We start from the raw sequence: 26,014 nt of genomic DNA, 5'->3' as shown, positions 1-26,014 counted from the left end.
TTGCATGGTTGTCTAACTTTCGACTTAATAAATTGACGCTATCAGATTTCAACATTAATGTCCTAATGTAAAGTAATTAATGTACTTTACCAAAGGCGTGTTTTCTCGAGGTTGAAGCCTGTCGAAGGTACTTTACCAAATGTGTTTCTTACCTCAATTTGCTATGGCTAGATAGCTGACTTGAACTGTTGGCACCTATACCATCTCCTTTGACAAAAGCTCCAACATCTTCGTGGTCGGAGTCGTAGAGTTCAGACCCATATTCAAATTCTGAGCTTTCATCGTCGTCTGTTGAAAATTTTCCATTGGGGCTGCTTGCAATTTGATCATTAAGCGACTCCTCCCTCCCATCAAGCATCGAATAGCGGCATGATCCCGAACCTTTGAACATTGCTAAAAAGGGAAGACGAAAAAAAGACTAAAAAGGGACTAAAAAAATTAGAAGGGAAGAAGACAGCCTTTATTTAATGAAAAAGCATTATGTAAAACACTTGTCACAGAACCAGTAATGTTGAAAGCAACATACAAACAAAATATTCCATAAAGAACTAAGGGAAGAATTTAGACAAAAATATGGTGCAAAATGCATACAACTACTACCATTATTACTAACAACTCACAGCAGCACCAAGCCGCTTGTGACTAACACGGTTGCGCACGCCTCTCCTCCATTCCGATCCATACAATGCTTCTCTCTTCCCTCCCAAGAAGTTCCAATTTTCTGTCAATCCTTCCTTGCGACCTTATCCCACTTGGTTCAAGGATGACCTGCTTTTCTTCCTGCTAAGGCTTTGTTTAACTCTAGATGGATGGACACTCTTTGGCAACCTGGCATCCTTCATCTGCAAACTGTGTCCTAGCCATTTCCACCTTTTTCTCATTGTAGCCCTAAAAAGTGAAGTAGAACCGTCTTTTTTGTTCAGGTTGATGTTTTAAATACGTTTAGTGAAACGGGCATCCAAAACTGTCTGTTGCTCTGGAAAACATCTGTCGGGTAGTAATAGGTAGTATAAGTTTCATAAAATCTTAAGACATTATATCCTTAATCAGCTCAAATTAACCAGATGTTTTACCTCAAAAATTTAAATTTATCCAAAGAAAGTCCTAATCTGTAGAAAAATACTTCTCAGAATATTTAACCTTTAAAAGTACTATTTATGTCCAACTAATACAATCAATAGCATTTAATTATTTTTCTAAAAGGTAGAAACAAAATCTTTCGAGGTTAAAACATAGACGTTATGTATTAAAGGATACAAGAAAAAATTTGGTTTCAAAAACTTTGATGTCTGATTTTAAAAGGTGGAAGAACATTTTTTTCGAAGTTGAAATAAAAACAAGATGTTTTCAAGCTACGAAATAAAATCGTAAGAAAAAATTTGAACTTGCGAAAAAAAGGGAACACTGGCTATTTTATCATCACCTGATAAAATAAATTCGGTCATGTACTTATGCGAAAGGACAGTGTCGATTTGTGTCGTTCCCTATGCTATCCCTCCTATAGTCCTTCAAGTCATATTTTCCACTTTTACTTGTACTCTTCCAACTACCCCTGAAATTTTCTGGTCAGTATTTCTAGCCATTCTGGAGACATTGAATATTAATTTTCACAAAATTTATATCACCTTTCTATGGGGGATACAAAAAATTTCCAAATTTCAAACTAGAAGTCGTTAACTCATTCAAAGAATGGTCTTATTACGTCATAAGGTGTCGCTTTTTGGCAACATGTCTCGACATAATGAATATTGACATACCTAAACCTGTCGATCTGGGTAATAAAAATTTAAAATTTTAACTTGTCGTTAACTCGCTAATGGAATGGTCATTTCAGGCAATTAAATAAAAAAAACTACTCTGTTAAACTGAAAGCAAGGAGCGACATTAAAACTTAAAACGAACAGAAATTACTCCGTGTATGAAAAGGGCTGTTCCCTTCTAAACGCCCCACTTTAGCGTAAAGAGCGGGACGTTGACAAGGGAACAGCCCCTTTCATACACGGAGTAATTTCGGTTCGTTTTAAGTTTTAATGTCATTCCTTACTTTCAGTTTAAAAAAAAACAATTTTTTTTTTATTTAATATACAGAAGGGATCACTACTCCAGAATCACGCAACCGACATTTGTAATTTTGTTACAGATCCTATGTCGCCTTGTTTTATTTTAAGGAAACTTGGACACCGTGGTTTTAACAACAAGGAAATGAAAATATATCTTTAAAAATGAAATAGGAATAATAAATATATATGTTTGTCATTAAGTACACAATATATTGTTGTGAAGTACAGCTCTATTAGAAACGGAATTGTTTTAATTGAAAACACTTTTAAGCATTTCTTTTTTTCACACTTCTATTCAAATCAATATAAATTGAGACTATTGTTTTGGGTCCCCTCATAAAATCAGAGGGTGGCTATAGTCTCTACTAGTCCCCCCTCCCGAATGACCCCACTACCCTCGATGGGAATTTACGTCAACTGCAAAGTAGCCCAATAAATGATTTGAATATTCTTATTAATTATGTAGCTTAAATTAAAAGATATTCTGAAAATTCTTCTCTTTCAATTAGTAGTGAATATGTTCCCAATTTAAATTAGGCTACTAGACGAGATAAACATTTTTAGTGCTACAACTGAACACTCGGAATCTTTGTTCATCGATTAATTAGTTGAGGCAGATGGTTTTTGATAGGTGACCTGATGTTATCGGATTCCGGATTCTCATATTAAAATGCTTCTAGATACACCCGCTTACTAGGTGAAGCGATTAAATCACAGAAGTATGGCAAAGGGTGGTCCTCGTCGTGATTTGTCTGTTAAGAACCATTTGCATCATATTGTGCCAATATAAGGGAAACTGCTGCTTCGTCAGTCAGGTCTTCACCATCACAACTAGATTACAAATCTTACTGTAAGATTGTCTCAAGTCAATGGTGTGGAATCCTGTTTCTGATGTTGAAGTAGTCAGTACTGTAAATAGCTTGATAAGTTCTTCATCGTCTGACCCTGACAATATTCCAAGTATGATAGAAATGTAAATTCTCGCTTCAATTATTTCTTCACTGACGAAGCTTATAAATCTATCTTTTGAAAACAGAATTTTCTCCAGTTCTCCTAAGCGAGATAGAGCAATTGTTTTATATATAGGTGGACCACGAAATGACCCAGACAATTATCAACCAAAATCTTTGCTGTTCTTAGCAAAATTTTTGAAAAGGCAATGCTTTACCGTCTACTTACTTTTCTAAAGGCCAAAATATTTTCCTATGATTTGTCTTTTGGCGCCTGAGCTAAGCATTCTACGAAGCATGTATGTGTAACTCTTTTAAATTTTCTCCACACCGTGCTTAACCTGGGTTTGATTTCTGCTAGTATATTTCTGATTGTCCATAAACATTTTTGATTCTTTAACTCATGAAATTTTGCTTTTTTAAGTTGTCACACGATGGTGTAAGAGGACAGGCCCATGCTTGGTTTGATTCTTATTTGTCAGGTAGAACTATCGCCGTAGATTCCCTTTTACATTCTTTGTAGTTGCAGTTAAGAAACATTAATCTGCAGTTTTCTGTCATCTATGTCATCCTGAATCTTTAAATACTAAGAAAATCCATTGCCCTCATTCTCACTATCTCTGAAGAAGCTATTGTTGCTTTCCCTGATGCCAGTACCCTTGGTACTATTTTTATTTATGAAGAACTTTCTTAGAGGCATCAAATTGGATTGTAACTTGACTAGAGTCATAGAATTTTGAGGAAGCTAAAATATATTTTTCTAGGATCAATTTAGAAATCCTGTTCTATTGCTTAGTTCAGTCACATGTATCTTATTGCCATACTACATTGATATCAAATTTTTCTTCTTTTTTGAAAACCACTGTCTAAGTTAAATAATAAAGCAAGGAAACTTATAGAAGAGACAAGTTTGTTGTACAACTCACCCAACTAGTCAATTGCTTGATTTACAGTTACTCTATATTATTTCGTGTACGACTTTCACTTTTCAGCAACTCCATGGGGATCTTCCTCGAGCCTTACAAACCACTCCATCTTTTGTCACTGATTGGCCTAAGCATCATCTTCGTATTTTAAGGAATATTAATATTTTATTTACTCCATGGATGAGGTATGATTTGAATCCATTAGCCACTTATTGTATCGTTTGGAGTGCCCTTCCAAAGAATCTTGCGAAATTTTTTAATGTCTTGCTGATTCAGTTTATTGATAAAATGTTTTTGTATATTTTTTATTAATAGGAATGGTGACTGAGCTGCGTGAAAAGTTTTGCCGTTGTGTGTTTGAATTGTGATGAGAATCTCTCGTGGCGTAATATCAAATATTCAGTTTGAACTAATTTTAATTCATATGTGAAGCCTTCTACCTAATATTTGGTTTTGGGATTATTTTTTCAGGTGGGTTTTTTAAGTCGCTTTTTCTGGGGATCATTGCAAATGTTTTTCTTATGCTTTTATTTCGTTTTCGTTTCTCCCCTTTTTTTCGGGCCAAAGAGCTTTACAAGGTAGACTATCTTGAAGTGTTTCTGCTAAGAAAAAATAGATTGATTGATATCCTCAGTGTTAGTGGTAGCTTTAGTAGTAGTAGAAGCATACGAATATTATCTTTTTTGTCGATTTATCATTTCCCTAATCATTTCCTGAAAGTCCTAAAATAATATACTCAGCTGTTCCCGAGTTACGCCTTTTTGACAGCCCTTAAGTGCAACCTTTATTGATTTATTTTAACACTCCCCACACTTAACACTTAACATTTTTTGAAAGGCCCGCCTGAATTCCCTTTGTCTTTTTGGAAAGTAAATCTCAAACATGCTCGCCTTTCTCAATAATATATACTATATGTAAACAATGAACGAACCACCTATCTTACAGTCCTTGCCCTAAGGATTCTGGGAGGGGTAGCATCCCCAAAAAGATATTGACTGGACACTTCAATACTACTGAAAAAATGGTCGTCTCAAAAATTTTGATTGGATGTGTTTTGGGAATCGATAGGCGTGGGGACTGGCTGCACTCCATGCACTTTTTATTCTTAAAAAGAACACTAGAACTTCCAATTTCCAATAATATGAGCCTCCTCTAAAATATATACGGCCAGACCTTCCATAAGAGCCTTATACGCCCCAAGGCATAACTTAAAACCCTTGTCCTAGGGTCTGGGAATAGTTTTTTAATTTTTTGACTGTCAGTAAAGCTTTCACTAAAAGGTCAGTACTGCTGTTAGCAGTTAGCTTTCTGGATGATGTATTCACTTGAATGTATGCACTAGATCATAAAAATGTAAGTTATGATAAAAATTTATTTAAAAAAAGTAATTAGAACAAGAAATTAAATTGTTTCTCTAAAGTTTTTTGGAAAGCCTTTGGAGAGGGTGAAGGTCCTTCTCTTCATTCCACTTCCTGGCTGAACGATCTTGAGAAGGAGATCAGCACCGCTGGCTGAATGTCCTTGAGAAGGAGATCAGCACTGCCGGGTCGGACGTTAAGAAGGCTAATGCCGTATCCTTTTTTTGTCTTTTAGAGAAGGTGCCAGCCTCTTCTGAAACCCCAAGATCGTCTGAACTTCGTCTGAACATGGTACTTATCTCCTCAATTGTCTTGTTTTTTGTTTCAGGGACGTGTTTCCATGTAAACCAAACGAAGAAGGCAAGTATGACGGCAAAGATGACAAAAACATATGGACCAAGTAGTTGCTTAAAGATAAAGAAGAACATTAGTATAAAATAAATGGTTCTTTACTTTTGATTTAAATAAAAAAAACTAGTTTTAAATAAACAGTATTATTTTTTTTATTAAAACTCGGACATTAACTTTTCTGGCCACAAAAACGATCTAAAGAGTTCACAACTTTGATGAAAAATTCATACCATTCCCAGAGTGGTTATATTAAACGCCATGACTTCAAGAGGAGCCTCACATTATCTGCAGTTACAAGACCAGCAACAATGAGAATCCACATATAGAAACCTGCCTTGTAGCCATGCCGGGGCCCTGCGATGAAGCCGCTGGGCTATATATATATATATATATATATATATATATATATATATATATATATATATATATATATATATATATATATATATAGTTCTTAAATTTTAAATTTATCGGCAAACTCGAAGAAAAAAGCTGAAGTTTCCCTCGTCAGTGATAACTTTAGTATTTAGTGCCCTAGTGAATTTAACAGTTATGATTTAGTGAATTTAGTGGGCAAAAAATAAAGCAATGCATTATTTTTTTATCATTAGAAGTTTACAGAACTCTAAGATGTGTCAAAGCGGATAAAAATTAAAGATTATTATTTCTTACGAGTGGGTTTTGAGTTTTTAGAGTGGTCTTCATTTTGAATAGTCCCCTAAACACATTAAAGTATTACAAGTTGACCTTTTTCACAAGTTTTATACATTAATTTCGTATAGGTTGCAAAGCAATATTTTTGCTTGCTCAAATTTAAAAATTCCTCTTTAATAATATTAGAAAACCATTTTTTTCTAATCATTTCTTCACAAAAACTGTTTGAAAATTATTTCTTGTCAATATATCGCTGGAATAATTATATATATGTAGTTTCATGTGCTCTGGATACTTCCAGGTAAAGTTTTCGAGATCAGAACCCTTTTTTCAACTCGGTTCTGACTAGAGCAGCTATGAATACTTTAAAAAAAGATGAAAGGTTAATTCTTTTGAATATACGTTTAGGGGAGGGGGTAGCAGATAAATAACTTTTGAAATTTTAATGGTAAATCACCCAAATTAGTAGGTAAAATGACCAAACAGTATGTAAATTGCCCTGCCTTCCAGGCATTTTGCCTTGTGACGCCTCTCGTAATGCTCGCTTCTTTCATACATAGCCTGGTATTCTACTCATGTTGTGCATACTCTGCTCATATTCCTTTGTATGTCACTATTGGTCTTTTATGGAAACATAATTCTTATTACTACTTATTACAATTCTTATTATGGATACAAATACTTGTTTATTGTTAAGTTACTAAGAGAAACTGTACTTACTGCAAGTGGCAGAAATCCAATACCAACGAAGAAATTTGCAGTCCAGTTGACAGTGACTGCAATAGATGATGCAAGTGGCCTGGCAGATTGATTGAATAGTTCACTGACTAAAAACCACGGAATTGAACCGGGACCGGTGGCGAAAGCAACAACAAATGCAATAATCAGGACAATGCTTATGTATGGAATCCAAGGTGCCAAATCCTGATATGCAAAGAGGAAGATTATAATATAAAATCTATATAATACATAATTATATAACATATAATATACAATTAATTAATATGAAATAAAAAAATCTTGGAAATGGTCCAAGATTATTATTTTGTATAAATCAGATATTTAATTAGACTTTTGTTTAAAAATCGCACCTCAATCGTAGAATCTCTTTTCTGACTTTGCATTAATCACTTAAATACATTAGTCTCGTACACTTAAACAAGGAAAATATCTTTACTAACACAGGGATCTTTTGATACAGACACTTCTCAGTTATTAATCCAAGAATGCAGGAGTATCGGTACATTCTTTCCCCTTCTTGAAAAAACACCGTTCTTCTCTTAAAACTTTTCATTGCCCATCTCTTAGTTTGATAATTTTAAAAATCTATTGAATGCCTGTGTTATCCTAACCATATTCAATGTTTTCAAATTTTAAACCGTCGCTAGGCGGACAGTGCTTAAAATGGTTTGAAAGTTATCTCACAGGCAGACTCCTAAAAGCAGTGTTGAATGATGTGCGCTCAGCAGCATTTCCAGTGAACTATGGAGTACCACAAGGATCAGTGTTAGGTCCACTGCCTTACCTCATCTATGTTGATCTTATGCGTCTTTATTTGAAAGATGTGTGTCTTATCTCGTTTGCTGATGATACAGTTTTAATTGGGTTTGCCTCATCTGGGAATGACCTGGTAAGAAAAGTGAATCTCACATTGGGAAGGCTGGAGATTTTCACTTTATTAAGTCTGTTGTGTGTAAATACTCGCAAGACATTTCTAATAACGTTCTGTAGAGTTGGTACACCACTGGATTTGTCTGGCCAGGTAACTTTATGTGGTAATCCAGTTCAGTAAGTTGATCATGTCTGCTACCTTGGTTTTTACCTTGACTGTAATCTGGCATGGAAGTGTCACAGTGAAGCAATTTCAAAGATTACAAGTAGGATAGGCATATTTCGACGTCTGCAATGCTATTTTCCTCAAAGAATACTTTTAACTATATATTATTGGTTGGTTTATCCAGATATCTCTTACGGTTGCCTTTTATGGAGCAGTAGCTTCTTTTTCAACTATTGAAGAGTGCAAGTTCTACAAGTTAAAGCTGTTAAAACAATAAGTAGGTATGTCCAGGATGTACATGATATCTGTGCTTTTATTAGGTCTCTGAAGCTCCTTAATATACGTCAGATAAGAGATTATCAAGCTGCAGTATTTGTGTTTCAGTGTAAGAATAGTTTAACCCTTGATGTTTTTAGAGTTTTAACCAAATTAATGGTGACCTGCATAATTATGGAACTAGGCAAAGTAATAATACAGTTGTTGATTTACGTCGTGGTACCAGGTCTTCATTTTCAATGAAGCACCTGAGTCCATCAGTATGGATTGAGTTACTATTGAGCATTAGGGTGGTGGAAAATGTACCTCAGTTTAAAAGGAATTTAAAAGATTATTTTTAGGGGGAAATTGTTGAATTTTACTATGGATGGTAGGTTGGGTAAGAGAAGAAGAGGAGATGGAGAGGTAAGGATGGGCTGGAAATGTAATGGTGGGGAGGGGCTAAGATGTAGTTGGTGGGGATGGGTGAATGAGGGAATATAGATTTAATGGTGTAGAGTAGAGACTAGATTTGTTATTATTCTTCTTTTATTTTTATTATTTTTATTGTTATTTTTCTTTTACATTTTTATTTATCAATTAATATTTTTAATTACGTTATTTTTCTATTTACATATTTTTTCATATATATCTATGCTATAATTTATTTATTTTTGGTTTATATATAATAGTTTTAGTTGAATAGTTGAGGTTTAAGTAAACAGTCGAGTTAATAAGTAAGTAGTTACGTTGACTTTCGTGCGACCGCAAACCCTCATAGGTTTTCTCCTGCTTGAAAGTGTTTTATTTATTTGTTTGTTAATGTGGATTAATAAACTTAGGAACTTATCCAATTTAATATCTAACTGCTCTTGAAACTCCCTCGCAAATTCTCATTATCTTATCGCAAAATATCTTCGGTCCTGAAAAAATACTGACAATACAACTGTCTTAAGGAAACATTATGTATGTTTTGATATTTATGTGTTTGTGTTTATTTTTATTGCTATATTATGCCTTAAAAACAATCAAAACTTTTCTGTCTTACTATTTTCCAAAAAGTGAGCAATAAAATAGAAGGAACATACATCAATATATTTCTCGAAAAACTTATTGTGAGTTTTCTGTAGTTGAAAATAGTGTCATACCTAAAACGTGTTGCCTTCTTTCAAAGTCATTAGCTAAACTCACAATAAGGTGAAGAAAGATAATCAAAGCAATGACTGGCAGTTAAATGTGATTTTGAATCGATTTGGAATAAAAAAAAAAAAACCAAATATTACAAATAGGGAAAAATACGTAAAATAAATGAAAACAAAATACTTCCCATCTCAAACTTGGTTGAATAAGCACTATACTCCTTATAGAAGTTTTTAACAATCTATTATAGACTTAATACTTCAACTGCGAAGCAAAATATTCTTATTGATGTGAATAAATATTTAATTTTATAAATGTTATTGTTTCAAATATTAAGATTTTAGTTTTTTAAGTCATACTTTTTTTTTCTTACGTCAAAAAGATTTAGAAGAAATTTCAAAAACGGTTCGTGAGGAAGAGACAGGACCAATAAACCAAGGACTGTCCTGGAAATATAGTCACCACAAGCATAAACAAAAGCAGGGACTAAATTACCTTGATGGCTAAGAATACAGTAAGAAGTATAACCACGACGAACATTCCAGCGAGACCGACGAGTTGCAGTGTTTTTCGTCCTGCCTTTTCGACCAACACCAAAGAGACAAAGGTCATGAGGACATTCATGACGCCCATTCCAAGCGTGGCATATTGAGAGGTAAGTGTGTTTAAGCCTGAATCCTCAAAAATGCTTGTTGAAAAAAACATTACCTATAAATGAAGAGATTAATAGTTCATAATAAACTATTGTAGAATAGTCGTTTTAATCATGTTTCAGGAATTTTATGCTATACTTGATTCAATCTTGAGTTAAAATTCTAGAATTGATTAGATTTAATCACGATTCACAAGGTGTTTGAAATTTTTGTCGAAAGAAACTTGCAGTTTCAACTCTAAGTTCTATCTACTGGGTCTTTTGGTTCAATTTGTTTTCCATAAACTAAGTTTATTTTTATGCTACAAAATTCTTTTCTGATCTTTTAAGGTCTATCATCTATGCTCCGGCAATGTTGCCGAATATTAATTGTTAAAATATTCAAACGTCATTTTCCAGCTCTTTTTTCTCAGTCTAATATAACTTCTAAATCAAATTTTTAAATCAAAGTTGCCAAGGAATACGAACAAAAATACTAGTTAAGCTGGTGTTTAAGGCATTTTTACTCTTGTTAATAATATTTCTTGAGTATGCAAAATGTTGCAAAAAGATAACACAACTTAATTGCTCAAGTTACCGAAGAACTGACGTCAGGTTAATCGAAAATTGTATTTCCTTTAAATATGTATTTTTGTCATTCTTTGTCTTCGCCGCAAAACTGAAATGTTTTTTACAAAGCAACTGCAGTCGTCACATGAATGTTAAACAAATAAAACAGTTAATTAAAGCGTATATAAAATCCCGAATGAAGTTTTCCGCTTAATGTAATTTCTAATCCGCAACTTATCTAAACGAACATATTTTATGTTTAAACCTAATATTAGAAATAAACGTTAGCGGGACTCTTTGCAATAATGTCCGACTAAATAAGAGGTGCTAGCCCCCTAATGCCAAAATTAATTTCGTAGCTGCTAAACCCTTGTATATAAATATTAGAGAGTTTCTAGAATTTCCGAGAATCGTGGAATTTACAAATGAAAAGGGGCCATATTTTAAGGAAAAAGAAAGCCCTAAATAATTTAAGTTAATAATTTAAATAAAGATGCTTCTTTTTAATACCTATTTTGAATATTGCAGATGTCTTAAGGATACTATGGTCTCCGACCCTTCAAAGTAGAGTAGATTTGAGTAGAGTGTATCATAGAGTGTATACCCTCTATGATTTCTGCTATTAAATGCATGATATTACTCATACATTTTATAGTGGTAGGTGGTTAACCTCCTTGTGGTTACATTTTTAATTGAGACAAATCAGAATTTCTATAGCTAGTACTTACAGCATTAATTCCAGAAAATTGTTGTGCCAGTTGCATCATGACAGCAATAATCAGTGGCGATTTTAAACATGGGTTTGTCAACATTTCTTTCAAACTGACAACAGTGGTCAGTTTTTGTTTTGCAGACTCGGCCCTCATCTCTTCCATCTCTTCTTCGACTTTAGTTGTACCTCTCAACCAATTCAACGCTAGAATTATCCAAATTTAATGTACTTGAATGTTTCAGTGATACCTCGAATAAATGCCTCACAGAAAAACAATTTAATAAGACCCAAAGCATCAACTGCAAAGAAGCCTTGAAACATAAACGGTTGTATATGAAAGCTGTACTTTGAAAATCAACCTTCACTATGGAGAATGAGTCGCCAAATTTTGGCCCATGAAAGTGTCTCCTGAGCAAAAGAAATGACTTTTTAGCTAGAATACATTCATCTTAAAATCTCAAAAACTAAAGGTTACTTTTTTACTAGTTGTATTACCGAACAAAAGAGGCTTTGTAAACTTCTTTCAAAGCCTCTAAGTTAGTATCAAATATAATAAAACGAAAAAAAGACACATTCATTCAAAATGACTTAGTATAAAATTACAAAACTAATAAATATGTAGATCTCTTACTTTGGAGAAAACCGTATCTCTTGCAAATCCTGGATGCTCGAAAAAAAAAACGAGAAAAGCACCATTTTGGTGAAAAATGACTTTTTTTAACCAAAATGTATATCCAGATCGGGAAGCTTCTGCCCTAGTCTATAACTTTATAAAAAAATTTATAACAAAATGTGTCTATCTTTCTTTTTTATGTCCCAAGCGTATAAGATGTGTCAACTTGGCTCTTTTATGTCATTTTGGCCCGACACATGGGCATATGTCCTTTTAACATAAAATGTGTAAAGTTGGCCACCCATTTTGGGAAAAACTGATCATTCTTCACCGTCTGGTATTTGTATTGGAGAAATGACTAAGGCCGTTCTTTTACTCATCATTTTGCTAAGATCTCACTTCTTTCGTCAGAAAACGATTTTAAGGGAAATCTTAGAACTAAATCTTACTTATTTTGCCTTTTTTTGTAAATGTCTTTCATTATTATGCTCTCATTAGCGGTCTAAGGAAAATGTTTAGTATATCATAAAAGTTCTCCCATCATTGTTCTATGCTCTCTGTGGCAGAAAGTGGCTTTCCTTGCGCTCTCTTTGCTAAAATCAATGATCTGTAAGATCTAAGGACAATTATGAACTAAAACACGGTAATGCAGCCAGAAAGATTTAAGGTGTTAGAGGTAAGATCGTTGTGCTAAGGGACAGAGCTATTGTTCCACCATACATGGCAATCTTTCAATACACCCCCACCTCTTCACACTCCAGATGGAACCGTTTACAAAATACACGAAACGCTTCTTCAGCGAGTTGTAAGTCATGTCATTTAAATTTGTAAATATCATAAACCTCAAAAACTATCCTCTCTTAAACAACTATTAATAGATCAAAAAGGGGGTTGACAGGAATCCCAATATTTTAAAGTATGATGCTTAATTCGCTCCCTGTGTACCTTCCAAGAGCTGTAACCAAGTATAAAACAAACAATAACCCATATTAGCCGATATTAAAAGCAAATATGTATATGGAAGTTTGTCTAGTAACATGCTGTCACATGTAGACAATCATCCTGAAAAATATATTTTCCACCAGGGCCCTTCTTAAATTGGTAGGCCTCCTTGTAGGTGGAGCAATTCTCTAACAATCTCCAATTGCGAAGAGAGCCAGCACAGAAATAATGTATACAAAATATTGTTGAAGAAATTTTCATTTCTTGAGTGTGTCTTGAAAATAAAGGATGATACCTTAAATCTTATGATACAAAATTATGTCACATTAATGTCACAAAATATTATATTATGTCACAAAATTAATATCAATATTATAGCCTTAGCTATTTCACAACAGCTGACCAGCACTGACTGCTTTGCTTGGTCAGTACATTACACCCACCTCTTGCATTAGTCTCTAATTCATCAAAATAAAAAGTCATATAGAGTCAAAAAAAGTCAAAAGAGTCATAATAGAAACAATCATTTTGACAACGTATAATGATTTTTTCTATGCATAGCAATTTAAAAAATCCAATTCTTATTGCAGATAGTATCTACCATTAAATTTTTAGTTTAAAATGTGTTTATTTGAATACAATTCTTTTCCTGACTGATTTAAGTTTTACCATCTCTAAAACTATAATTTTTGAGAAATGTAAAATCCTACCTCTTTCAGCCTCCCTCTCTCGTCCCTTTGTGATAAGGATATATTTGGGTGATTCAGGACAAAACATAAGTGCGGGAACTTGATAGAGGACAGCCACAGCTGTGAATGCCAAAAGATATGGCCAAAGTGTTTCAGTACCCATGATGTTTTCCATTCCCAAAATTTGAGATATCAGGATTGAAATTGTCAGAATTAGTTGATACATTGTTCCAACCTAAAAAAAAATGCACAAAAAAAATTAGCCGAAATATAAAGATTATAGAACAAAGCAAATAAATAAAAATGGCACAGTGAATTTCTATGGCGATTTTGTCGTTACTGAGAATGCCTATTTTGAACCCCATTCCCCTCTCCCAAAAAATTTCTTCCATTTGTTAAGTTTTCTTGAAAGTTCAAGTAAGAAACACTTATTCCAGACCGGTAGACAAATTTTGCTGAAGACCAGCCCTTTCTTCTTCATTATTTTGGTACTCCCCCTCTGAGACTATTTTGTTGACCACCCTCCGAGGAACAAAATAATAAGCGTGGTATTGACTGAGGAGCAGCTCATTTCTAGTACTTGGTTAGTGTAGCACGCATGGCAGAATGAGAGACGCTCTGAGATTTGCACCAGGTGGTGGAAAGGGCCAAGCTTTGTCCTTCCAATCAATCTCCATATTTCTGCCCCTCCCAATTTGTGTCTCTGTTGCCATTTTGCAGGTAAGTATACTTTTTTGGTTTTTTTTTTCTATGACTATATAATTAAACAAATATTTAAAAATAACAAGATTTTGTTTTTGATTCAATTTTGTAGTTTCAATTTTTTTCCTTCCAATTTTCGTCTTTAATATCATTTAGCAGGTATATATACATTTCTGGTTTGATTTTTGTGTGGCTAGATAATTAAACAAATATTTAAAAAAACGATAAGATTTAGTTTTTGACTTTGTACTTGATTTATGCCTGTTTTGGACAGGAATCTCAAAGCCATCTATCTTTTACTCGAAGTTGTTAATTCTCCCTCTGTTTGCTGTCTTCCTAGACTTGTTGGGTATTTATTCTATAAAGTAGAGCTTGGTTTGAAAAGCCAATAAACTTATTTTTAAATTATTTCATTTTAATTATGGAAATTTTCAATGGAATCGTTGAGAAAGATTATTGATGTTATGAAAAGGAAGAATGAAGACATAGATTTTTTAGTTATTAATTTCAAATGCTTTCAAATCTAATCTTGTTATTTTCCTGCAATTTATGTAGAGAGTATTTCGGGGGTGGTGAAAATTTTTATCATGTCTTTTAGCCATAACAATGACAGCTCTTATGTTTCTCAAGACCAACATAAATTAGTCTTTTTTTCATTGCTTATGCATATAATGTAGCTCAAGCTATATAAAATAACCTAAGCTATTTCATATTGAAAGTTAATCACTCTGTAATTATCATTGGACCTACCATTAAATTATTGAGGCAATTCATTTATCCTGTGATAAAGAAACTGCTCAAATATTATGGAATGCCTAATTTGGTTTCCTTATACAAAAGCTAATTTATTTGGTTTCGTTCTACAGAGTAATTTAACCCCTTGAATGTCTCATGCGCAATTATCTCCCTTTTTAAGTTTTTGAAATAGTTATGAAAAAAAGATTAGTTTCTTACAATAAATTTAAAGCAGGAATAACATACACTCTATCCCTGGCAAAATTTGTCATTTCCAATTTTTTAGTTTTGCCATTTTCAAAAGCAAAACAATAAATTTTTAAAAAGTCCTATTTTTAAAAGCAAAAACAATCATATATATAAGCACAGAATTATCATATAGTCAAATTATATTTATCCTAAGAACAATGAATTTCGCTAAGGTTGGACCAAAAAATTTTACAGCTAGAATGAAATACAGTCTACCCCGGGATAAAAGTGTAGCAGGTAGAAACAAAAGGAATGACCCAAATTAGAACTGAAATAAAAAAATTGACTAAATACAAGAAATTTTTAAAAGGTCCGATTTTTAAAAGCAAAAACAATAATAATATTTCTGCTAAGAAAAATCGATTTCACTGCGAAGCATCCCAAGGAACCCAACAGAAAGGGGGTTTTCTATTGATTGCAGGTAATAAGCGCAGGATGTTTGAAAGGGGAGAAAGATGATCAACAATTACACGAAAAAAAATAAAAACAAAACACAAAAGTTTTCCTTTCAATTTTAGTCAACAAAACAAAAGTATCTTACCGCCCCTCGGAGATTAACTGGAGATATCTCACTAAGGTACATGGGTGCCAACCCGGCGTTGAGTCCGCAATTAATTCCAATAAATACCCTTCCGGCAATAAGCATTTCATACGATTCGGCAGAATATGAGAAGCCTTCGAGAATAGCGCCAATTAAAGCAAATATGTTATTGACCATAAGTCCACCTCTCCTGAAAAGCAAAACGGCTTTTAAATACTGTGTTTTTTTGTTTATAATATTTCTTTTACTTGAAAAAATATTATATTTAATATTTATCTGTAATTTATACGCTTAGGGTTAGAACCCCCCATCCTTAAAAAGAAAACAACCATGTTTTTTTGTCTAGAATATATTCTGTTGGACAATCTGCTGGTAATTTCTACCATCTAGCAAATCTTCCTCCCTTTTTTGGAGCGCCAATGCCTTAAAAACCATATTTGGTCACTGCCATCAGTGTAGCTTGCAAAATTCTAATCTTGGTTCGGAAACATCTTCGTCTACTCCCAAATCTTTTTCAGCTGTGAAAAAAACCCATGAGCCTGGGCTATTCTAGTTTTAACATCTTCAAATCACCACCGTCGTTATAAACAATAGAACCCGGGTAAGTGAATATGTCCACAGGATCGACCTATCCATTATCTAACGTTACCTTTTCAACTTCACTTACTCCTAGCCTTTGCGACTTAGTCTTCTTAACATTAATTTTCAAACCTATTCTAGCACCCTGAACTCGCAAAATCTCTTAAAGTTCATTCCCTTTGCTTACAGTTTCATCTAGAATGGTTTAGTTACACGATAATTTTAAAGCAGACGAAACTTTTCTATCAATTTAATTCTACGTTCCCAATAAAAATGACATCTATAAATAGGATATAACACGATCTTGTTTAATTCCTGATTTAATACAATACCAGCTTCTAGCCTAATTTCCTACCATAAGCGCAGCTGTGTTACTCTTCTAACTTTCCTGGAACCGTACTGTTCTTTTCTTAAAACTTTGTCCACAAAATCTCTAAGTCTAAAAAGTATCATCATCTTAAGTAATTTGCTATCTACAAATACCAGGTTAATGAAACTCAGAAACTAAGAAACTCATTTTTTACATTAACCCCAGCAGTATTATGCTTGTACCTTTTCTTAATCCACGCTGTTCTCAATCAGTTCGTGGTAACGAACTGTACTAAGGAGTACTAATATAAGTACATAAAAATTATATTAGTATGATACTAATAGATACATCAAAAGAATTGGCTTTTTATGCTGATTTTAAATATATAAGTTTAATTAAATTTAGTCTTACCCATCAAAAGTTACGAGCCCAAGAAAATTTGCCTTATTTTGGAAAATATGAGTTTAACACCCCCAAAAGGCCATAGAAGCTTAACAAAAATCATAACATCGCATTCAGCGTATCAGTGAACCCTACTGTAGAAGTTTCAAGCTCTTATTTACAAAAATGCGGAATTTCGTATTTTTTGCCAGAAGACCGTTCATGGGTACTTGTTTATTTTTTTTTTCCAGGGGTGATTATATCGACCCAGAGGGCATAGAAAGTCGCGAGATGGCTCATTATAACGAAAATCAAAAGTTCTAGTTCCCTTTTTAAGTGACCAAAAAATTAGAGGGCACCTGGGTCCCCTCTCACGCTCATTTTTTCTCAAAGTCAACGGATCAAAATATTTATATAGCCATTTTATTCAGCATAGTCAAAAAATCTAATAGCAATGTCTTTGGGGGTGACTTACTCCTTCAAAGTTCCAAGGGGAAGGGCTGAAGTTAAAGAATTTGACCAGTGTTTACATATAGTAATGGTTATTGGGAAGTGTACAGACGTTATCGGGGGGATTTCTTTGGTTGAGAGGGGGTGGTTGAGGGGATAGGGTTACGTGGGTGGATCTTTCTATGGAGAAATTTTTGATGAGGGAAGATAATTTCTATGAAGGGGGCGCAGGATATTCTAGCATTATTAAAAAAAAACAATGATAAAATAAATTCAGAATTGTTTTTCAATTGAGAGTAAGGAGCAGAATTAAAACTTAAAAAGAACAGAAATTATTAAGCATATGAGGGGTTTATTTCCTCCTGAATACCTCGCCCTTTGTGCTAAAGTATTTTTAGTAATTTCAACTATTTATTCTACGGCAATGTGATTCAAGGGTCATTCTTAAAAAATTGGGACAAAATTTAAGCTTAAGGGTAAAGAGCGAGGTATTGACGAGGGGGTCGAACCCCCTCATATACGTAATAAAAACATACTAATGTAGAAGTTCGTTACGCAAATTAATTTGTAAGTTACTTGTGTTTTCTACCAATGGGAACGTTCGTAAAAAATTTAAATTTCTAGTTGCCTTTTTAAGCAACTAAAAGATTGGAGGGCAACTAGGGCTCTTCCCCACCCCTTTTTCTCAAAATCTTCCAATCAAAACTAAGAGGAAGCCAATCAAAAAAGCAAGTTTTTTAACTGAAATTAAGGAGTGACATTAAAACTTAAAACGAATAGAAATTACTCCGTATATTACAGGGGTTTATCCCTCCTCAACACCCCGCTCTTGCCGCTACAGTTTTGTACTGTTTTAAAAAGTAAAGTTGAGAGAAAGATTAAAATAGAAAAGAAAAAAATTAACCGCAGCAGTGTTATTCTTGTACCTTTCCTAAAACCACACTGTTCTTCTTTTAAAACTCAGCCTACAGCGTCTCTTTGTTTAAGAAGTATCATCGTACAAAGTAATTTGCAACCTACGGAAACAAGGCTAATGCCTTTACAATTACTAGACTCACCATTATCATCTTTCTTATATAGGGGTTTAATTAGGGTTTTCCTAAAAAAATTACATACGTCTCCTATTTCAAAAATAATACTCCTTATGTTCAGTAGCTTATTTCTAACCTCCTAGCTAAAACATATAATAAACTCATTCACTCCACTATCTGCAGCTGAGGGCTTATCTTTTTTTTATCCAACTAGTACTGTCACTAACTGTTTCTCTCAAAATGAATCTTTCTTCACATCTAAGGTGTCACTAAATTTTACCTTTTCCTCTATATTTCTTTCTGTAACTCTATCCTGGTTTAGCACAGTCTCAAAACATTCGGCTCATCTCTCTTTCCTCACCTCTTCTTTAATTCTTTCCTTATCACTTATTATGGGCCGGCTCCTATTTCTCACGGGGACATGTCCATATTGACTGCTCCCTCTCAACTTTTTAACATACCAGTGCATATTTTGATATTCATTGTTCAAAGTCGATAACACCTTTCGTCCATAAAATTTCACTTACAGCTTGTAGATTACAAAAGGAAAAATAATACTCCTTATCTTCAGTAGCTTATTTCTAACCTCCTAGCTAAAACATTTAAAACTCATTCACTCCACTATCTGCAGCTTAGGGCTTATCTTTTTTTTTATCCAACTAGTACTGTCACTAACTGTTTCTCTCAAAATGAATCTTACCTCAAAGAACATCCTCAAAGAAAGATTATATCTTCTTCACATGTTTAGTGTTATAAACTTCAGATTGTTTTTTTCTGATTTTCTACCCACGTGCATTTTTAATTTTACACTCGGTACCACTTTAAACTGGAAAAAAATATATATAGATCTCTATTTCATTAAAAATAAATTTTCAAAGTTTTACTAAATAATAAAGGCATTTATGGACGTTTAGGTTTCCAATAAATCATGAAACAGTCATATTTCCTTATACTGCCCTTGGTATTGATTTTAAAAAAAAGTATCTTGTTTTTGGTATTCTTGACTATCTCTGACGACTTGCAATTGCAGTTTTTTTTTTTTTAATTTGCCATCATAAATTTTAGAATGTTTTTGTCCGATTATATTTTAAAATTTGAAATAATTAGTCAAACATCAATTATCGTTTTCACTGTCATAGGTTTGAACTTCAACAAACTTATCTTGCTCTTGGTATGCTTTGTTCTGCGGTAACACTTGGGACCTACATTCTTTTATAGGTTCAAAAACATCAGTAAATACCCTTTCCTCTTACCTGCCAAACTTTTCGGCAAAGAATCCTGTCAAAGATCCACCAATCATTCCTCCAATACAATACACTGAAACCGCAACAGACCAAATCCATGTTATTGTGGCTTCTGTTGGTACCACCGTGTAGTTAGATCGGGTATAATCAGTGTAGTTAATCCATTCCTGTATAAGCTGAAAAGACAAATTTATTGTCAAGTCTTGTGGGATTGCAAGGGTACTCAGAAATATTCTTAAATAGACGAGTGTAAAGCACTGATTGCATTATTGGAGGGATAGGGGACACGAGGCCTGGACGCAGAAATTTTAGGAGTACAAAATTCAGAATAATTATACATCAGCAATTGCAATCAATTTGTAATTTATAAGGTTTTTTCTATTAAATAAATTAGAAGGAGCAGTTAATAAATGAAAGTATTTGTTAAATTAATAATTGATTAATAAAATAGAAATAAATTAAAAAAATAAAAAGTTATCAAATAATAATTGAATTAAAATAACAATAATAAAAAATTAAATAGTTAATTGACTAATAAATAAAAATAAATTCAAAACAGAAAATAATAAAAAAGTAAATCGTTAATTACTTAAAATCAAATTGTTAATAAATTATTTTCTTTTAATTTGACCTGAAATTTTGTTTGAGAGAAGGAGGGGGGGGGCTAATTAAGATGTTACCCGGGCGTAAGACGGGCCAGAATCGCAACTTAGATAAAGGTCGGCCGAAATGTATTGGACTCTTAAGGTACAATTGATAAAACGCATCGAGAAGCGAAAGAATAGACAAATTCACAGTATGGAAAATTGGATAGGATCAGAATGAAAATACAGTAAAAAAGTTGATAATGCATAGTTTTTGTTTTGATTTGAGCTGAGGATGAATAATTCACCGCTTAGGCCGAAAAGAAAGTGTGAAGTCTTAGGCCAAGGAATCGCAAGGAAATTACTAGTTTCGTTAAAAGGAAACAACCATTTTATAAAATAGGTCATACACTTGTTAACAGTAAAAAAAATGTCTGACCAACAGGAAACAAATCGGGATAATCTACAACGTCTGAAAAATATGGAAAACCAACTTGGGGGATTTCTAAGCTCGCGTCAATAGCGGAAGAACAGCAGAAAATATCTTCCCAAATAAAACAAAATGATGCGTCGCAATCTAAACCTCAAACACCACGGAAAACATCTAGAAAAAAAAGATAGACGAATCGAAGGGGCACGCAGAGTAGTTCGAAATAGAAGCAAAACAGTCAAACATGACTTCTTATAACTTCATACCCGTAAGCCAACCTAGAGGATCATTCCATATAAATGATGCATTCCACTTGAACACTGAAAAGCAGTGAGAAATCCGTCCAGTTTTAGTGAAGTTCACAACAAAATGTTTGTGAAATATGATTTTGCAAAACTGAGTTTGCGTTCAGAGTTGCAGTATCTCACTAGCTTCGGACTATACATGGACAAAGAGAATTGCTCGCAATGCTCTGAAACTACTTTTACAGAGAGCATTCGAGGAGAACCATGAGGTGAAATTCAGGGGACCTCGTTTATTTTTGGACGGTGAATTGTTCACACACGAACATGAATCAGAAAAATTTAGAAAAACCGAAGAAACAAAACAAAAAACTAGCGCGATTTCAAGATCAAGAGTACACTGACTCAAACGCAGAAACAAAAAGTGAAGGGGGGAATCAAATAGAGGAAATAAACTCGAATACTCGCAGCGGTAGTTCTACACACGACCAGGCTATTAGCTAGACAGACTGTAAGAGATCTGGAGTGAGAGGAGTCACGAGTAAACGAGGTTTAGAAGAGATACTCAGCCCAAAATATCGTCTTAGGCTGGATCGTCGGAACGTAACTCATGACCCACCGAATCGAGGCCTTGGTCTAAAACCCCCACGACTCTCAGTCAGAAATAAGTGGAGGAGCCTGTTCAACTTCAAGGAATAGGAGGAAGTCCATGTGCAACAAATTCAGTTGATGACATGGAACGTCCAAGGCCTAATGAGTAAAAACAGCCGTGTCTAAACGAGTCTTTTTGAAGTGTTATATAGCGTTTTTGATTGAGATATGGATCCTGCCCTCGGAATATCTGTCGGCTGAAGATTGCACAGTTTTCTCTGCTGACTGGCAAATTCCTGAAACACACGTTTTTACAGTTGAGTCGCGGTTTTTGTGATACAGCAGAGCTTCTCAGTTTGTCATAGAATTGACAGTAAATCTCAGAACATTATTTGGTTAAACCTTAAGTGTCATGATGGATCGAAGATAGTCCTAGGTTGAATTACTGTTTCTCCACAAAATAGCAATTAAATGAAAGAATGTACGCAGACTTTGATTGAAAATGATTTGCAATATTTACGGAGAAAACATTATGAAGAGTATTTTGTTTTGATGGGTGATTGAAATGCTTATACGTCAGAAGAACCAGAAATTGGCCTAGTTTCTCTTTCAGAAAATGATTTTACATCACTGAGGATTCCAAAAAGGTGCAAAACTCCAAGAAGGAGCCAAGATGTGAAAAGAAAAGTTAACCAGCGGGGAAGAAAATTGTTGGGTATTTGCGGAGAATTTTGGTCTAATAATTGGAAATGGAAGGTTTGGAAAGGATGTGGATCTTTACGCTAAAGTTTGACTCTTTCTCTCAATTCTTCTTTTTAAAACAGTAAAAAACTTTAGCGTAAAGAGCGGGGCGTTGATGAGGAAGCAGCCTCTTTCATATACGAAGTAATTTCTGTGCGTTTTAAGTTTTAATGTCGCTCCTTACTTTCAGTTAAAAAAACTCGTTTTTTTTATTTAATTTCTGAACGTTTTTGAATCAATGCATGTTTTGATTTTGGCTCTCCGCAGAGGAATAATCAAAACGAAATTTTGCATATTTCTTTTGGGGGGGGGGGGCTAAATGGCTTTCTCATAATTTTGATCGAATGATTTTGAGAAAAAAAGAGCGGGGGCGAAGCCTAGTTGCCCTCCGATTTTTTGGTTAATTAAAAAGGCAACTAGAACTTTTAATTTTTTACGAATCTTTTTATTGGTAAAAGATTTACGTAATAAATTAGCTTACGTAAAGAACTTTTGTATTCTCATGTTTTTATTACATATATGAGGGGATTCGCCCCATCGTCAGTACCTCGCTCTTTACACTAAAGCTTAAATTTTATCCCAATTCATTAAGAATGACCCCTGAATCACAAAAGCCGTAGAATAAATAGTTGAAATTACTAAAAATACTTTAGCGTAAAGAGCTAGGTATCATAAGGAGGTGAGCCCCTTATATGGGTAATAGCTTCTGTTTGTTTTAAGTTTTATTGCTGTTCCTTACTTCCAGGTGAAAAAGCTTTTTCACATTTATTTTTTAATTTTTTTAAAATAATGCTAGTAAATCCTGCTCTCCCTTCATGGAAGTTTTCTTCTCCCATGACAAATTCTCGATGGAAAGTTCCCCCAGCATATCCCCCTCTTCTCAACCCCTCCCCCCAACCAAAAAATCCTCCTGAAAACGCCTGTATACTTCCCAATAACCATTACTATATGTAAGCACAGGTCAAAGTTTGTAACTTGTTGCCCCTCCCACGGGGACTGTGGGGGAGTAAGTCGTCCCCAAAGACATAGTTATAAGGTTTTTCGACTACGCTGAATAAAATGGCTATCTCAGAAATTTGGTCCGTTGACTTTGGGAAAATAATTAGCGTGGGAGGGGGCCTAGGTGCCCTCCAATTTTTTTGGTCACTTAAAAAGGGCACTAGAACTTTTCATTTCCGTTAGAATGAGCCCTCTTGCAACGTTCTAGGACAACTGGGTCGATACGATCACCCCTGGGAAAAAAAAAACAAAAAAAACAAATAAACACGCATCCGTGATCTGCCTTCTGACAAAAAATACAAAATTCCACATTTTTGTAGATAGGAGCTTGAAACTTCTACAGTAGGGTTCTCTGATACGCTGAATCTGATGGTGTGATTTTCGTTAAGATTCTATGACTTTTAGGGGGTGTTTCCCCCTATTTTCTAAAATAACGCAAATTTTCTCAGGCTCGTAACTTTTGATGGGTAAGACTAAACTTGATGAAACTTATATATTTAAAACCAGCATTAAAATGCGATTCTTTTGATATAGCTATTGGTATCAAAATTCTATTTTTTAGAGTTTTGGTTACTATTGAGCCGGGTCGCTCCTTACTACAGTTCGTTACCACGAACTGTTTGATAGAGCTAGAAAGCGGGATTGTACCACGTTCTTCGCACAGATTACTGTTTGAGATACGGTAGGTCAGTAGGTTTCTCAAAACGATCCGTAGGCATGTTCTCTGGAAAAAATCTAAAAACCCTCCGCTGTTTTTCGGAGCACCCACGCTTCCGAACCATACTTGACGACTTTCATCATTCTAATCTTTCAATACTCTTTCAATTCTTCATATGCTTTAATCTTTGTTCGCATAATTATTTTCTTATTCTTCAAATTTAACTTTTCACCTGAAAAAAAAACCCTGGATTTGGCTATTCGACTTTTAACATCTTCACCCCATCCACCTTCTTTACTAGTTCTACCTAGGTAAGTGAAGTTGTCCACTTCATCGATGTTTTCACCTCTTCACTATCATCCAAATTAACTTCTTCACCTTCACTTTTTCCTTCTTGTCTTAACGACTTACCATTAGTCGAATTACCTTTAAGTTTCAAACCTGTTCTTGCATCCTGAACTTGCAAAACCTGTAAGAATTCATTCATTTTGGTAATATTTTCATCTAGGATAATTAAGTCATCAGCGTATTCTAAGTCTAGGTGAGTTTTATTTCTGAATCACTACTATGTTTTCCCATTGCCTTTGCTGTGCACCTTAGAAACAAAGTTCATCAAAATGATCCATATTGATGGGAGGAGGGCGCAACCATACTTAACTCCTGATTTAACACGGAACTAGCTACTAACTTCATTAGCTTAACCGCAGCAATATTATTCTCGTACATAGGACTAATCACTTTAATGTATTTTTCTGGTATACAATATAAGATAGGACTATCACTAATGCTCTTGTATCAGCATAAGCAAATGCTTGCTCATAATACGTAAAACTGAGGACCGAAAGGTTGCTAATGACTTAGGCACTTTTCAATTATTAATCTAAGTGTGAAAATTCGGTAAACACAGCCCCTTCCCTTCCGAGAACCATACTGCTCTTTTCTCAATACTTCTACAGCATCTCCAAGTCTAAATAGCATCGTCCTACTATGTAATTTGCTTCTTATAGAAACTAGGGTAATGTCAAAGCTGGTTACTCTTATCAGATTAACTTACTGGTAGACAATTTATCCTTGTATGCAACCTTATGCATAGGAATTTTAATAGCACCTAAGAGAAATAGTATGCTGCTTTTATGTTCCCTGTCCGAAAAGTGTGATGACTTAGATTTTCCGTTTAAGTTAAGGGTTTCTCATATATTATTTCTAATATTTTGTATATATTTCCAAAAAAGCCATTGGGCCATAGGAAAAAAAATACAGAAAAAAAAACCAAAAAGAAAAAAAAGAAAATAAATAATAAAACCAATAAGAAAAACGCAAATAAATTCAAAAGAAAAAACTTATATGTGAAACTTCACTAAACTATTTATAAATAGATACATCTTTCAACATACTTAGCCAGATTTCTTAATGTCAGTTTAACTCGTGATCCTGCAAGCCCTTCCACACACTCTCTATCTGTCAACACTAAGGAAAAACATTTATTTCTCAGAGCCGCCAATTCCTTACAATTTCCCAGAAAAGGAAAATTATCTCCATCATCTTCCCCACACATCGGACAAGGGACAGGTTTAAGAATATAACCTTTAAATATCCTGTCTCTTTCCCTAAAATCAATCGACCCTCCCCTTAAGTTCAGAATCCGTTTTATTTCTCCCCCTTCGACCCCAAATTAAAATAAACTTTTTCCCCCACGTGTCTTTCACCTTACTGTACAGACTTGAAGATCTCGAAGCCTCCTTCCAAGCCTCCCACTGCTGTATTCCTTGCTCGTGTAATCTTGTAACCTTGTAACCTTGTCAACCACTGGAGCCAAATTCAATCCTTTACCTTTATTCTAAAAATACGAATATCCTGCGTCATCTAAAATTTTCTTAATTTCCTGCGGCTACCTCACCTCTATCTTATCCTCTGACAAC

The 26,014-nt window shown here is 34.2% G+C and overlaps 1 protein-coding gene across 1 annotated transcript in view; it reads right to left on the bottom strand.

Annotated features, from left to right (window-relative positions):
• Positions 1–5,290: 5,290 nt before the first annotated feature.
• The window catches only part of LOC136030022 (solute carrier family 2, facilitated glucose transporter member 1-like), a 39,149-nt gene continuing 18,425 nt past the window's right edge, over positions 5,291–26,014 (bottom strand). Inside the window, exons 2-8 of the mRNA XM_065708635.1 lie at positions 19,860–20,026; positions 15,856–16,045; positions 13,650–13,863; positions 11,401–11,588; positions 9,967–10,179; positions 7,020–7,223; positions 5,291–5,701 (exon numbers count right to left, since the gene is read on the bottom strand). Coding sequence (XP_065564707.1) covers positions 5,435–5,701; positions 7,020–7,223; positions 9,967–10,179; positions 11,401–11,588; positions 13,650–13,863; positions 15,856–16,045; positions 19,860–19,906 — 1,323 coding nt within the window. The 5' untranslated portion in view covers positions 19,907–20,026 and the 3' untranslated portion in view covers positions 5,291–5,434. The remainder of the gene's footprint in view (positions 5,702–7,019; positions 7,224–9,966; positions 10,180–11,400; positions 11,589–13,649; positions 13,864–15,855; positions 16,046–19,859; positions 20,027–26,014) is intronic.

Source organism: Artemia franciscana, chromosome 8 (assembly GCF_032884065.1).
Source record: "Artemia franciscana chromosome 8, ASM3288406v1, whole genome shotgun sequence".
Lineage (NCBI taxonomy): Eukaryota > Metazoa > Arthropoda > Branchiopoda > Anostraca > Artemiidae > Artemia > Artemia franciscana.
The sequence above is the reverse complement of the archived record's forward strand: the minus strand, read 5'-3'. Positions and strand labels throughout refer to the sequence as shown.